Raw genomic sequence first — 16,153 nt, 5'->3', positions numbered from 1 at the left:
GCAGATACCCGTCCATCCACCAAGATGGCACATAGAGGGGGAGCTGACGGGCGGGGGAGGGGGGCAGGGTCGGAAGGGAAAGAATTGCTTTGGTCTGGAACATGCTCGATTTGAAGCGTCTGTGGGACACCCATGTAAGTACTTGAATGCCTGTGTCTGTGGCTCTGGGGACTGGGGCATCATAGAGAGCCAAGCTGTCCAGTAGAAATAGGCTGTGAGCAACCTATGTCATTTTAAATGGTCAGGTGGCCATATTTAAAAAAAAAAAGTAAAGAGATAAAATGATATATTTTGTGTAACACAACATATCCAAAATATTCTATTTCAAGATGAATCAATAGAATAATCACAAAGATATTTTACATTCTTTTTTCATTTTCAGTCTTCAGAATCCAGTGCATTTTTGACAGAGAGCACATCTCAGCTGGGACATTCCAGGCACTCAAAACGCACCACGGAGAATGTTACCGTATTTATTGGACAGCACGGCTCCAGAAGCACTTGCTGCCGGCAGGCCAGGGTGATCAGATGTTCACCTGCGGGATGGTGGAGGCTGAGGACCCTGGTCAGATACTGAGGGTGATCGGATTTGCTAAAACTGGATTTTACAAGGAAGCGCACAGATGGGTCTAGGAGAAGGTTCAGGAGCCTGACTGAAGTTTGGCCGAGCAAATCATCTTTGTCACAATTCCACCCATGACACCTGATCAATATAACCTTTGGAGTGGGGCTGGTAAATGCGTATTTTTAACAAGCCTCCACCAGGTAATGCAACCCAGGAGAACCATCTTTCAGTTGGAGCCAGTAGGACCTGAGAACTCAGGGGAGATGGTTCCCAACAGGATGGGGCTCTGATGAGCCGCCTGGGGAAGACTCATAGAAAGAAAAAAAGCTGATGGGGGGAAGCACAGAGAGAGGCTTGTGTTTAGGGCAAAGGAAGGGAAGGACGAGAGCTCTGGTGGAGTATATGTCCCCAACACTGTAGCCTGGCTCCAGGCTAATCAAGGCATCGTGGCTTAGACCAGAGTCTACAAACTCTGCTCGGGAGAATCTGACTCAAGCTGTCCTGGAGCTGCCGGAGGGCTCCAACCCCAGGGGCTGGGGGAGGAAGGAGTGGGCTCTGAGGATGCTCGCCTCCCACACAAAGCGGGGATCAGCCTCTTGCTGGCCCAGACATTCAGTTTTGAAACTCCGCAGGGCTCTGTCCGAGGTCTCTTTCTTTTTCTTCCTCTACTCTCATTCCTGGTTAATCTCACCCCTTTCCGGGGCTTCAAACTCCATTTACATGCTGATGGTGCCCACATTTGCATCTCAGACTCAGTGCCCACCCCTACTCCAAGGGCCAGACCTCGTTTTACCAATTGCCTTCTGCCTAGAGTATCCGGCGGGCGCCTGAAACTTAACATTTCCAAAGCTGAACTAACCCCCAAACCTGTTTGCCTGCTAGTAAGTTCCTGTTTCAACTAGTGGCCTCACTACTCACCCGGTTCCCCCCAAACTAGAAATCTGGGTGTCATCTTACGCTTCTTCCTCCAACCATACACGGAATCACCTGAAATTCCTTCCTTTGTCTGTATTCCTGCAACTTCAGTTCGGATACCCTCGACCCCATGCTTGACTAGTACAATTCCCTCCTCACTAGAGATGTGGCCCCATTCTCCCTTCTGGGAGAGGGCATCCTCCCAAATGTGGTACAGCCTTCTTTTACAGGCTAAACTTGTAAAACCCAAATCTGACAAACTCTGCTGACCACGGCATAAACAGCAAACTCCTCAGCATGAAACATGCATCCTCACAGAGGGCCCTACTCACCTCTGTTGTCACCTTCCCCCAATCCCCCAAATCTTTTTTTCTAGTTGTGACATTTTTTTGTTAAAAGATAAACACAAAATATCAAAATGCCCGGAACAACTCACAAAATCGATTTTAAAAGGGAGGAGATGAGGGGAGTTAAGATATCTGTATCCTCCTTCCCTGATTCCGAAGGTCTGGAGTGTTGCCTGGGGACTGCCTGTACCTGCGTTTCCCCAGGCGATTCAGAGGCAAATCTAGGTTTGTCAACCAGTGGGTTATGCCACTCTGACAAAAGTCCAACACATCAAAGAATCTAGGCTACTATGTTCTTTCCTAACTTCCTGTAGGGCTGCAGAGAAAAGACAGAGAGGAGCCTGCATCAGCCTGGTCTCCTAGACCGCATCACGATTGCAGCCTCACCTAGATCAAAACCCTGGGGAATTGCCAAGCAGAAATTTTAAGAATGAAAAGGCCATCTGCGTAGCCTACAAACCTGACAACAGAACCTACAGCACCTTTCGGTTAAAAAACACTCCTGCCCCAAAATACATTTGGAAAACGTTGAACCACTCTAGAAAAGTTTGATCGGCATCCCCTCCGTCACTTCTCGGTTTTAAGGGAAGCCCTAAAAGACGTCACAGGAAAGCATTTTGCTTTATTTTACTCAGCAGTGCCTTAGAAAGTTGAAAACCTGAAAAAAGTAATCTCAGAAGCTGAATCGCTCCTATGGGTGTTCATTCAAACACAAACAGTATTAGGCTGCCATGTTTACTTGAATCCGTGGAGAGCAAACAATGTAACTGAGGAACCTTAAGCTTTGACTTTCTACCAAGCACATGAAACGTTCAAGAAACTTTGCAGAACGTGTGCACGTTCACTAATGCTCATATTAACTCCCGAGCCAGGCTGAACAATAGAAGGGAGACTCGTTATTAACGAAACGCGCCGTCTGTGTTTCGCAGTCCTTCATCGCAGCAGAGGGGGCCTTTCCTCTGCTCCGATTCGATTTTCAAATTGTTTCCACGCTCACTGTCTGCCGGTAGGAACAACGGCAGCGCTCGGGGGAGCAGGTACAGCGTCCCGCAGAATGCAGCGCGGTTGAGCCCGGCCAGGTTTTGGGACATTCCCGGCCCTTCCAGCGGATCAAGGAAAAGGAGGTGGCCCGGGCGCCAAAGGCTGCTGCCAATGCAACTCGCAACTTTTGAAATCAATCCTTTTTGCATCATGCAACGGATGCCACCTCTCCTCGGGCTTGCAACCCCCCACCCCTCCCCCGAGACCAATCATTGCCGCGCTCGGGCCTGCACATCGCCCCCGCCCCCTTGCCGGGCCGCACGCAGCTACCGAGCCGCTCCGGTCGCGGCCCGCCGCCTCTTAAAGGGAGGGAGCCGGCCCTTAAAGGCCCCTCGCGCGCGGCGCACGGCGGCCCCGTTCCCGGCAGGGGCCCGCCGAGCCAGGCCGAGCCCCCGCGGCGCCCAGGCGCGGCCCGGGGCCCTCCCGCCCTCCGCGCCGCCGCCGGGAGCGGCCTTTTTATTCAGGCGACGCTTAAGGGAGCCCGGCGGCGCCCGGTGCATTGTGGGAGCGGCGGAGTCCCGTTCGCGGGAGGAGGCGGAGGGCGCAAAGCGAACCGGTAAGTGCCTGGCTCGGGGAGGGGGGGCGAGACATCAGGCTTAAAGGGGAATATTCGTCCGCAGGCCCAGGGAGGCCGTGCGGATCCCCTCGCGGGCCGCCTGGGCGCGCCGGGAGCCGTGCACGGTCGGCGCTCTGCAGCGCAGCCTGGAGAGGGGCCGAGCCAGGGCTTGGTGGGGCCGCTTTAAAAAAGAAGCACCGCCCGCGCCGCCGCCGCGCGGGGCCGGGGAAGGAGGGAGGGAGAAGAGGGCGGGGGAGGAGTGGAGGGGGAGGGCGGCGACGCAGGGGTTAATTTTTTCGCCCGCCGACATTTTTGTGTGGCGGCGGCGGCGGCCCGCGCGCTCGGCGGGAGAGCCCAGCCCGGTGCCCGGGGCGCGGCGCCCGGCGCCTCCGGGCCCTCCCCGCTCCCCCCCGTCCGCGCGCGCCCTTCCTCCGGCCCCGCGGACGCAGCCTGACCCCGGGCGTCCCGGCCCGGCCGGCCCGCGAGCCGGGTGACCCGCCGCGGCCGGTGGGCCGTGCGCGCCTCACGCCCGCCCCGCGGCCTGGGCCGCGCGGTTCCCGCCGCCGCCGCCGGGACAGAGAGAGGGCGGGCGGGCATGGCCCCGCTGGCCGCCCCGCTCCGCCTCCACCGGGCCGCGCCGCACAAAGAGCCTGGGCCCGGGTGGCCTTTAAAGGCGGCCGCCGGGGATTTAAGGTGTCCCCGAGCGCTGCTCTGCGCGCACCGGCCGCCGCCCCGACGTGTGCTTCCCGGGGGGTGCGCCGCCCCTGCGCCCACGTCGCCGCGTCCCCCCCGTTGTTTATTTCCTAGGCTTGGGGACCTGGGGGGAGGTAGGTACCGGGCTGGGGCTGCTCCCTCTCCCGCCCCCACTTACCGTGCTCCCTCGGCTCTGCGGCCAGCTTGGCGCCCTCGTTTGAAAAAATTAAAACGTGGCCGAGAAGGAAAGGGTTAACTGTTGTTTTTAAATATTCATGTCATTGTTTAAAGGTGTAAACAGGCGGCTTCGGGGTTGGAGTGGACTGCGTATTGTGCCAGCCCCCCACCATTAATTACGCCTTTCCTCACGTCCCCCTCCACCCCCCCACTTTCTCATCCCGTCCAAAAAATGTAAGAATTTATTTTTTTTATGATTCGGATGCGATGTGTGTGATTTACGTCCCTCGTTCCATTTGGAATTTTAAAACTCCTGAGTGCCTTTTGGGCTTAAGGTGTTTTAAACTTTTTGCCCTTAAAAACCTAGGAAGATTTGAAAGGAAGTTAGCCCCCTGAATTCCAAATACCCCTCCCCGCCTTTTTTTTTTTTTTTTTTTTTGGATAGGGATTGGAGGTAGGAAAATAACTGGATGCCTCGTGAGTTGGATTTTTTTTTTCCCCTGGTAGGAGTGAGGCGGTGTTAAGTGCGAGGCATTTGGTGAGGAAAGGACTGTTGTTTTTGTTCCAAACCCTTCCAAGTCAAACTGCTATTGGACTTTTCCTAACTCTAAAATGGCTTCAAAATTCCCAGCTCCATAACTTAGCTCTCCTGGCGCCCTCCTTTTGGACAGGTGGTTTTCTTGGAATGTCGGAAGGTTTACTCCTTTACGGTTGTAGGTTTCAAACGGAAATCATTGCTCACCCCAAACATGGTTTTGTAAAGACAGTTTGGATTACTGCCCAAATTCAGGCTCTAGGAGATTTATTTTAAATGAGTGATGGGCTTCGCAGGGGATCGAAAACTATAAATGGGAATTATGTTCTTAATGATAAATTTTATAGGGGAAACTGACCCTAAAACTTGGGGTGTCTGTAATTCTATGCCCAGTAAAGTATCAGTCTGGAAGTTTTGTAAACCCTGGGAGCACGTGGAAGGTTTTCGTTTAGCTCCAAAGGCTTCAAGCTTAGAAAAGTTTGTTCCAGAAACTTCCAGTGGTACCAAGTACCATAAATGCTAGTGATTTAGTACAGTTTATTTTATCACTTTAGGTCTGCAATGAGACAGTAATGAGCAGTAGCATATTTTATCAATGATGTGTGTGTGTACTAGTTTGTTGGGCGGGGTGTTTGCTTTCTAGGAAATAGCACTGAATTAAAACATCAGAAAACTTTCCACTGCTCTCTTGCAGAAAATGAGCCTTGCTGTGTTTAACAGCCATTCCAGTTTTCAAGTTGTGTTCTTTAGAGAGGCTTCCTGCTGGTTTTGGATCATGTCGTGTACTTCTGGCTCAGAGTGAAAACCTGTTTTTCTAAAATTGAACTTAGCATCGTAAAGAATTTCATCAAATGCATATCCACCAATGTCCTTTTCATGAAAAGTATCTGTTAGGCATATTATTTTTCTTTGTGAGATAGCAAAAGATGGCAAAAGGTCTTCCTGAAAAGTCACTTTAGCCAGGGCATTTAATTTCTAAACCATAGTACTTCCTGGTTGATAGGTGAAGTGACTAGTTTTCCTGTAATGCTGCCGGCTAGAAGAACGTTTGGGACTTTTTACTCAAGATGGCACTGTGTCCTGTAAGTCAGCTGGCCCATAGTTCCGTCTTCCTTGCAGCCCCTCAGAGCCACCATTATAACAACACAGACATCAGATCTCCTTCCATAGAATATGTCTCTAATGGTACAGTCACCTTTTAAAATGACTTCTTCTAGCTTATGCATCACTGCGACAAACTATTGTGGTCCCAGATGGCTGTTTCCCTGTGGTCTTGGTGATTGCAGCCCTTTTCATGTTTACTTTTCACTGTCACGTATTCACTCAATAGATTCTTGGCGGGTACTGGTAAGAAGAACTCTTCTAATGGTGTCTTTGTGTTTTGGTGCTACCCAGGTGGATCTGTAAAGAAACGAGCTGCGTAGGAGAGGGAGGGGAGGAGCCCAGCGGTGAGGTGTGTGCGCCCAAGAACCATGTCTGCGCGGGAGTCCTTTAACCCGGAAAGTTATGAATTGGACAAGAGCTTCCGGTTAACCAGATTCACCGAACTGAAGGGCACCGGCTGCAAAGTGCCCCAAGATGTCCTGCAGAAATTGCTGGAATCCTTACAGGAGAACCACTTCCAAGAAGATGAGCAGTTTCTTGGAGCAGTTATGCCAAGGCTTGGTACGTGAACCGCTGTTTCTTTCATATTTCCCTGAGTAGAGCATCTTGGCTGCAATGTAGTCAGTGAGTCAAAAACTAGATTTCTCCTCCCATGTTGCCTTTTTTTTTAAAATTTCTGCAAGAAGGATGCAAAGAGCAAAGCAATGGTAACTGTTACCTTATTGTAACTTATTTGGAGGAACTACTTGAAAAGCATCAAGAAATGTGCTCTAACCATTTTTAAACTGTTACTATGCGATTGAGACAATTGTATTACAGTAAAAGCATTTTTTATTAAATCAGAGTAGGAAAGGTGTCGTGTAGGACGCCTTTAAGCATCGTCGGGCAGGACTGGGAGAGCAGTGCCTGGCTTGGGAGCTCGGGGTTCCTGTGCAGCAGGCATTGTTTGAAAAGCTCTCATGGGGAGGAGGGAGACACAGCAGGTGAGAACACTGGATGGGGTCTGGACCCCAGGATGGCATCTGGACTTGAGAGCCGTGTTTCCTTGACCCAGCTCCTGCTGTCATTAGTGGTTTGCCTTTTCTCAAACACAGAGCTCAGAAAGAAACTCTAGGCTACTGGGATGCTGTTTGTTAGCTTCTCTTACGTGCTTTGTTAAGTACATGATGCAAGACTGTGATCACTTTGCCTTTTGAGTGTTTGACATGTATTCTAGGAGTTTGTAGGTGTTTTGTAGTTACGGTGTGTGAGTTGATCAGCTTTCTTACCTAAGGTTTTAATTGCATTTCTTTTATGGTCACGTTCTGTCTTACAACATTAGTTTTGAACCTAGGGTACTCCTTTCTTTCCTGATGTAGAAAGCAGATAAACGCAGAGTTGCTTTGGGTGGGAGAGGAAAATTCACACCCTGCACTCTCGGGGCCTGTAGGGCTTGCAGGAGCTCAGTTAGAAAATCGTCCTCATCTAGCTGATGTCTCAGCGTGGAGAAATACCACATGAATGAGGTGGAGTGGATGTCAGCTTGCTTGTCAAGAAATGAGAACATACTGAGAAGAGTCTTAGATAACCTTTGTCGGGAAAGATAAGCTACCGAATGGGCAAAGACAAATGCAGTCAAAACCTCATGGATAAAGTAATCATTCCCTTCTGTAACCACCCCCGTTGACTTATTGAGCTCTCCATGGAGATCAGGAAGGCCGGGTAACCTGTTCCCTGTCACTTGGTGGGGGGTCAGGAACTGGCATCCACAGCTTCCAATTCCTCTGCCCACCATACTGCTTGTCATCTGGTTTTTAAGTCCAGACGTGTTCATGGGGAGAGGAGCTGCGTCAGCTGTAACCCAGCAGTGGCAAAAGGGGACAGATGTCGACAGCAAGGGTACAGGCAGGAGAAAGAGAAATAAATGTTACTCTGTGCAAGTTCGTAACCCTCCTGAGCCTCAGTTTTCCCATCTGTAAAATGGGGTAATACTACTCACTGTTTGCAACTGTTGTGAGTACCAGAAGTTATCCATGTATGTATGTATATGCACCGTTGTGCATCTGTACCCATATACATAATACTTGTGTATGTATGTATATATGTATGTTTATATAATGTATACACACAAGTCTGTTGACCTGTTTTTAAAAATTTTTTTCTAAAAGAGTGTCATATTTCCTGGATTCTAAGGATGAACCGTAACAGTTGTTAAATATACACGTTTGTTAAATGTATTCTAACTAAAGAAATGTTAAGATAAGTGTGTCTTAGTACTTGGTACCTCTGTTGCCTGATGCTTAAGAGCTGCCGTGTGTTGATGGCTGCTGGCAGTGGGGGTAGAGTGATGATTTGGGTTATTATTATTATTATTATTATTTTGATGGATAGTTTCAGTCTTGCTGAAACCTAGAATTCCCCGTCACCGCCCACTGATGATTACATACACGCTGCTCGGTCTGGTATTTGAGGCTCCCTCTACTCTGGCATTTACCTGCCCTCTGCCTGGACTGTCCCTCTCTCTCTCAACTTGATACCCTCGTTTGCAAGGCCCACGGCCTGTCCCATTCTCACCCTCTCTCTCTTCCTTTCTTGAAATTTGGTAGGTGATTTGTAAACCAGTCACTACAGACCAGTGCTGTCCCAGAGAAAGATGAGGTGAGCCACCTGTGTCATTTAAAATTTTCTAGTACAGATAGTTCCGTTAAAAAAAAAAAAAAAAGAATCAGGGGAATTGAATTCTAATATATTTTATTTAACCCAGTATATAAAAACCATAATTTCAATGCATAGTTAATGTAAAACATTGCTAACAAGACGTTGGTTTTTCTCGGTACTACGTGTTTAAAATCGAGTGTGTGCACTTGCAGCGCATGTCACTTTGGAATTGCCCCATCTCACATGCTCGGTAACCGCGTGTGGCTGGTGGTTCCCACGTGGACAGCCCTTGACCCTCCTTCTAACATGGAGTGGTGTCCTGGTGGAGAGAGAGGACTTGTAGGTGACGGAGGCTTCTTGTCAGCCCCAGGAGAGTGCTGGGGAGTCATGGTTCACTTGCTCTGATGCTGGGTATCAAGAGAAATTAACTGCTTTACAAATCAAAACGACTGAATTCCAGTTTAAGAGTCCCACATTACAAAACATTTAAAGCTAACTTTCAGCAACTCTTTTTAGTGTCTCTTTCAATAGTCCTATAGTTTATATGAAAATCTAAAAGAAAACAGTATTTCTTCCCTCTTTTCCAAAGTGAGTGGTAATATACTTGGAATTCCCAGTTGTTGGAATGATCAATTTGGGGAGTGGTCAATATGAGTTTAATTGTGGTTCTTGCCCTGTTTCCTCTTGAGTGCTATAGAACGTCGTTAGAGGGCATTTCTGCATACATGCATCGTCGAGATGAATTATCACACACTTTCTGATCACTGGTAATGGGTGTTCCATTGTCACGAATTTGTGAGACTTGCCATTCTGAAGCAAAGTCCTCCATTCCCTAACTGGATCTTCCACCAAGAGTTTCTGCTTTGCCATCTAGTGTAGTAATAAAAAATCAGCCTGCCTTCACAGAGTGATCTTTCACTAAACTTGATTTTATTTTAGTGTTAGTAATAATGTATTGGGACTTGACACGGTGCTGGGGTAGTTGTGAAAGAAAGCTCACACGTAGTCCTCTCTGTGTGACTCGGGTGTGGTTTATTCTTACTCCGTTTGAAATTCTGAATCGAGAAGGTAAACATCTACCTGCTTCCTTTCGTACGTTATGGGATTTGTCCTTTGCTTTTGGCCATTGGGCTGCAAGGTTGAAATACTTCCTAAGGGCCAGAGGGCATCCTCTTGAGAGAGGTGAGTGTAGGAAAGCACTCCATTAGGCTTACCTGGTGAGAGGCCAGTCTGAATTTGAAGTGTTTGCATTACAGGTGATTTTTTAAAAAAATGTAGCCTGCAGTAGCTAGTCTTGACTGTTTCTAAACTGATTTCAGGAAAAGGGAACTGTTTCTAATTAGCCCATCAGTTGTCTGTGTTATCTTTCTAAATGTTTAGAAACAATTTTTTGTATCCCATAGGCTTGTTAAGCAAATTTTTCTTTCCCTGCTCATTAAGTTAGTAGAGGTGACATAAGTTTCTCATGAGTGGAATGCATGGAATTTTAAGGTTTCTTGGGAGCCACAGTGTTTATATACATGCTTGATTGGAATCAATGAATACTTGTTCTAGCTTTGTCCTTTTCTTTCTTTCTTCTTTCCTTCCTTCCTTCCTTTCTCTTTCTTTCTCCCTTCCTTCCTTTCTTATTTTTGTCATTTTTGACTAAAATGTAGTATAATAGCATTTTTTAAAATTTTTATTTATTTATTTATTTTTGGCCGTGTTGGGTCTTCACTGCTGTGCGCAGGCTTTCTCTAGTTGCGGCGAGAGGGGGCTACTCTTCGTTGCGGTGCGCGGGCTTCTCATTGCAGTGGCTTCTCTTGTTGCGGAGCATGGGCTCTAGGCGCGCAGGCTTCAGTAGTTGTGGCATGTGGGCTCAGTAGTTGTGGCTCACGGGCTCTAGAGTGCAGGCTCAGTAGTTGTGGTGCATGGACTTAGTTGTTCTGCGGCATATGGGATCTTCCCGGACCAGGGCTCGAACCCATGTCCCCTGCATTGGCAGGCGGATTCTTAACCACTGCGCCACCAGGGAAGCCCTATAATAACATTTTATATGTGTAAAATATTTTACAGATTTTCTGTTGGAAAAACAGAATGATGCCCAAAGATATACTCCTAAGTAACTATGGAGAAGACAACCCAAGTTCCATTTGTGCTGTTCTCATCTTTACAGAAATTCTACATGGTGCCAGTCACATGATAGAGTAACACAAAGGAAAATTTCTGTTCAAGGCATCATTAAAGTCTAAAAATTGTACCATGTTGAAGTTGAGTCTTTATGACTAACAAATTGTGTTCTCATTTTCTATCTTAAGCTAGTTTTGTTTCACGTTTATTTCAGTTATGCTTCTTGATAGGAAACACATTGCTTTGTTGGCGGTGAGCAGTGTTCCATAAGTGTCTTATGCAAAACCCCTCCTATTCAGAACACTGCAGGTACAAAATGACATGGCTCTTCCTGTTGACTTTTGGATGATGATGACCCCCATCTTTGCAGGCATCGGGATGGATACCTGTGTCATTCCTCTGAGGCACGGCGGTCTTTCCTTGGTTCAAACCACAGATTACATTTATCCCATCGTCGATGACCCTTACATGATGGTAAGTTTAACCGACGTGTTTTTACATCTGGAACTGCTTACTCGTTTGGTTTTGGGTGGTGGCTGGGGTTTTGTTATTCGTGTGTGGGTTTTTTGTTTTCGTTCTACACAAACTGCTCTCATCCTACCCCTGCCCTGACTCCCGTGGTTGTGGATCTGATCTGGTCGATCCCTTGCTCACACTTGGCACCGTGCATGAGGCACGCAGTTAAGGTGGATGGGGGGCGTCCCCTGCTGCTTTCGTACCTGCCTATGTGTCTGTGCCGGAACACCTGTGGTCTGTTAAGCGTGTCTGTTGACTGATGTGTTTGTAGTTTTCTTCTTCATTTCCTTGTACTTTTCTTTCTTTGACATTTGTAAACGCCACGCTCCTGTGTCTCACCGTCCTCTGTAACAGGACTGATCCTAGATGTCTCTGTCCAGAAAGGAAGAGCTTAGCATCTCCGCACCGTTAAACCTGCCCGTTTATTCTCATTCTGGTCACTGCCCTCGCCGTGTCTTATTCCACCGTTCAGCGTGTGCATCTGCCTACTGATCACGGTCTGCTCAGACCCCCCCTCCTGCTCATCGCAGGGCTGCTGCCAGCAGCCCCTCCTCCTTCCCAGCTGGACCCTCCACCCTGGCAGCTGGGAGGGGCCGATGGAGAGATTGGCAACATCCTATCATTAGAAAGTGCCGGAGGCCCTTCCTTGTGCCAAGGGCACTGGGATCGAGCCGCACACGTAGGGCCTGAGGCCGGGAGGTCTGAAGGTGGGGAGGGTTGCTCACCTCTTTGGGTACCCGCGACAAGCACGCACGCTTCCAGAAACCTGTTTCTCGCCTCTCCTCTGGCGCAGTGCTCCTGAGAGCCTGTGCACGCCACGCGCCCGGTGTCCCACCTGTCTGGGGGCCCAGGTGGCTAGAACCAGAGTTCATCCTCTGCCAGCATCTCGAGCGCCCACACAGAAGGGGCAGCAGATCGCTGCAGCCCGAACCTGTGTTTGGCGCCTCCCAGCTGCTGACCCCGCTGCGCCTGTGACCTCGAGTGAGTCACAGGAGGTCATCAGGCTCCCTGCCGACCTGCCAGGAAGTCGTGAGACAACATAAGCGGGCAGTGGAACGGCCACTGGAAGTGATAGGAACTTGTGGTTTGATTACCCTTACGTCAGAAAGAAAAATTGGTCACTTTCTCCTTTACTGTCTGGAGAAAGGCAATTTAAAAAATTTTTTTAAATGTCTGTTGGCAGTAGAAAATCTTTATTATCACATTTCTGTTGAGTACTGTTTCAGAGTTCCTCAGTAAAACCTTATAGTTTACTGGGAAATGCTTCTCTTTGTCTTTAGAAAACAATCTGCTTTCAGGCCTAGGTGTTGTTTATTTCTTCTGTCTTTTTGTTTCTCAACCAAGATGATTTTCCTGTTTATCTCGTACAAGAAGCTCCCAAAATTTCTCCATCTAAGTATATAAAACCCATCTTCTCTATAACCAATAAAGTTGACATTTTTAAGGATCTGTTCAGGATAAGTGGCTGTTTCCACGTTTTCTTTAGGACAGTTGTTTCCCAACACTTTCACTTTGGCTCCTCTGAAACCAACCACTCCAGGCTTTTCCCCGACATCTCCCCGCTCCCTGTTCAGCACCTAAATAAACTGCAGACTTCTCCCTAAATTTTAGAATGGGAGAGAACCTGGAAACGATGTGTGCTGCCCGAGAAAGGAGAGGTGGTAACGGGAATGTCCGAGAGTGGGTCTGTGATGGAGGAAAGGCGGTGAGTCTGTGAAGCACGGAAGCCGAGGACCACGTCCTGGAAAGTCCCCTCCTGGGCGCCCCGGAAAGTCCCCCGTGGCGCCTGCTCACGTCTCCCCTCTCTTCCAGGGTAGGATAGCCTGTGCCAACGTCCTCAGCGACCTCTACGCCATGGGGGTCACAGAGTGCGACAACATGCTGATGCTCCTGGGAATCAGCAATAAGATGACCGACAGGGTAAGCAGGAGCCGGTCCGGCTGCATCCTCGGCCCCGGTTGTGGTCCTGTCACTTGTCTGTGGCCTCCTTTCCCGCTGTGAAGTCAGGCTGTCCACGGCCCGTCCGCCCTCTGCTTGTTGGCAGCTGGCAGCGAATTAAAACAGGCTGGCCTATTCGTGTTTCCGTCCCCACCACCTGCTTCCGTTTCTCTCTCCTGGCGAACTGAAGCCAGCACGTTTGCGTGTGTTTGCTGTGGTGACTTTTAAGCCGCAGTGACAGCACCTCCGGGCCAGGCCTGGCAGCCCAGGGTGCGGCGCCGAGGCCAGGCACCCGCCTCTTCGGTCGCGGTTGGCTGGTGACGCAGACAGCGGTGGGGCTGGGGTGCCCCGTGCTAACCCGCTAGCATCTGTGGCCTCGTCGCCTGACCTCTTCCTTGGCCCAGAGATGAATTCCTGTTTAGATTATTTTTGACAGGTAATTGGTTTCGTCCCCGCCAAACGTTTGCCCTGTGCATAGGACTGAGCATTCAGCAGGCCCTTCTCTGCCCTCACAGCGTGCTCTCCGGCCACTGCTTGTACACAGACACCTGGAGCGGGCGCGTGGGCACGCGTTAGCTGGTCACGGGATGGTTAAGGGCCGTTCAGAGAGCTGGCTCAGACACGGCAGCCCTGTGCACCCAGCCTGTTCCGGTGTTTACTCCTCTGTCGTCTGGGCTACATTCGTGTTGTGACCTAGAGCCTCTTCCAACTTTTGATAAAAGGGCTACAATGTGAACTGTTCCCTGCCCCTTCTGTAAACTCTCAGGGCTTCCTGTAAGGGCTTTATGATCCTTTTATAACTACAGGTGTAGACTCTCTTTTCTGGGTTTTGAACTGAATGATGTGACTTTTAATTTGTGTCCTTTTAAACCGTAGGAAAGGGATAAAGTGATGCCCCTAATTATACAGGGTTTTAAAGATGCAGCAGAGGAGGCCGGAACATCTGTAACCGGCGGCCAAACAGTGCTAAATCCCTGGATTGTTTTAGGAGGTGTGGCTACAACTGTCTGCCAGCCCAACGAATTTATCATGTAAGTTGATTTCGGTTTCATGTTCCCTGGCCAGGTTCTCTCTCTCTCTCTTTTTTTTAAAAATATATTTATTGAGATACTAATTCACATACCATAGAGTTCACTTACTTAAAGTGTTTATAAATTCAGTGGTCTTTGGTATAGTCACAGGGTTTTGCAACCCTCACTAGAGTCGACTTCACGACACTTTTATTGCCCCAGAGAGAAACTCCCATCCACCCCCTCGGCTGTCACACCCCACCGCCAGCCCCCATTTCCATCCCCCAGCTCCATCCCGGCTTCTTTCACTTCACAGAATATTTGCATAATTTTTTTAAGGTGCATCCATTTTGCAGCATGTATCAGTACCTCATCCCTGTTCATAAAAAAGTTTTAGATTTTTTTTTACTGAAGTATAATTCATATAACAAAATTTCACATAACATGAAATTTAGCTTTTTAAAGTACGCAATTCATTGGTTTTTAGTATTCACGAAGTTGCGCCACCATCACCACTATCCAATTCCAGAACATTTCCGTCTCCCCAAGAAAGAAACCTTGTATCCACAGCAGCCACTCCCAACTCCCTCCTCCCCCATCCCCTGGAAGCCACAGATCTACTTTCTGTCTCATGGATTTGCCTGTTTTAGGCATTTCATATAAATGGAATCATGCAACACGTGATGTTTTATGTCTGGCTTCTTTCACTTAGCATGTTTTTAGGGTTCATCCATGTTGCATGTCTGTCACTACTTCATTCCTTTTTATGGGTGAATAACATTCCATTGTATGGACAGACCACAGTTTATTCATCCAGTCATAGGTCATGGACCTTTGAGTTATTTCCACCTGTGGTGAGTGATGCTGCTATAAACATTCGTGTGCAAGTTTTTTGTGTGGATATACATTCCAATTCCCTGGGGTAGATACCTAAGAATTACTGGGTCATGTGGTAACTATTTAACTTGAACAAACTAAGGCAGCTCCCCACAGCCATGGATGAGACGCTGATGTCTCCACATCCTCACCAGGACTTGTTTGACTGTCTTTTTGGTAATAGCTGTCTTAGTGGGTATGAGGCGATATCTCACTGGGTTTTGATTTGCATTTCCCTGGTGGTCAATGCTATGAGCGTCTTTTCTTGTGCCCTCTGGCCATTTCTAGATCCTTGGAGAAGATTCTCTCTTAACACAAGTTGGCCCTTTTCGTGTTTGATGTCTTGTTAAGAAAAGCCACCTTGTCCTATTCTCAGAGGAAGCAAAAGCTCCATTTGTTTTATCTGATTTTGTGAGCCGGCACTGTGTTCAGAATTCCGGGGGTGTGAAAGGCCCTGTGGTGCAGAATCCCTCACCTGCCCTCAGTCATCAGTGTCCCTCCTTGAGGCAGACACTTTTACCAGTCTTGGATATTTTTAACCAAGTAACTCTTGACATTCAGATTATCTTCAGTTATGTTGACAATATACATAGTACTCCAGCGCATAGATCATCTTGCATGTGTGACTCTTGGTAAGAAATGTTTCAAAATGGAATTGCTGGGTCCAGTGCCTGTGCACTATAATTCTGATCGATGTCTTCAGTTTGCCCTTCATAGAGGCTCCACCAGCAATGGGTGAGAGTGCTGGGTTCCCGCATCCTAACTAGCACAGCCTGGTGACAGCCTCCTTGGTCTTTGCCTTACTCCTGTGAGTAAGGGTGAGTGTAATTTTCATGTATTCATGTCTTTGGTCCATTTTTTGACTGATGGGTGCATCCATGTTAAGGGTCTTGCCTTTTATCTACATCCAGGTTTTATTTTCCTATGTTTTATGTTGGTAGTTCTCAAACTTTCCACTTAGATGGGACAAGAGAACTTCCATCTGTCTCACCCATTCCAGCTTTCCCATAGAAAAGGAACCCAGCAGTAGCCAAAAAATGAGAGAGGAAAAAATAATAAAACAGGCTTCAATGAATTTTTTGTCAACAACATGTATGCTTACTTTGTAAAATAAGAAGGCACCTATGCAGGTGA

At 48.3% G+C, this 16,153-nt stretch overlaps 1 protein-coding gene across 2 annotated transcripts in view; it reads left to right on the top strand.

The window, feature by feature from the left end:
• The first annotated feature begins 3,270 nt into the window (after nt 1-3,270).
• SEPHS1 (selenophosphate synthetase 1) overlaps nt 3,271-16,153 on the top strand; it is a 28,857-nt gene continuing 15,974 nt past the window's right edge. The window contains exons 1-5 of one of the 2 annotated variants that reach the window (XM_068561678.1): nt 3,271-3,424; nt 6,225-6,494; nt 11,050-11,153; nt 13,008-13,115; nt 14,010-14,164. In XM_068561678.1, the coding sequence (XP_068417779.1) occupies nt 6,302-6,494; nt 11,050-11,153; nt 13,008-13,115; nt 14,010-14,164 (560 nt within the window). In that variant the 5' untranslated portion in view covers nt 3,271-3,424; nt 6,225-6,301. Of the gene's footprint in view, nt 3,425-3,993; nt 4,252-6,224; nt 6,495-11,049; nt 11,154-13,007; nt 13,116-14,009; nt 14,165-16,153 lie in introns of those variants that run through there. The other variant, XM_068561689.1, reaches the window with a different exon arrangement.

This window comes from Eschrichtius robustus, chromosome 1, assembly GCF_028021215.1.
Source record: "Eschrichtius robustus isolate mEscRob2 chromosome 1, mEscRob2.pri, whole genome shotgun sequence".
Lineage (NCBI taxonomy): Eukaryota > Metazoa > Chordata > Mammalia > Artiodactyla > Eschrichtiidae > Eschrichtius > Eschrichtius robustus.
The sequence above is the reverse complement of the archived record's forward strand: the minus strand, read 5'-3'. Positions and strand labels throughout refer to the sequence as shown.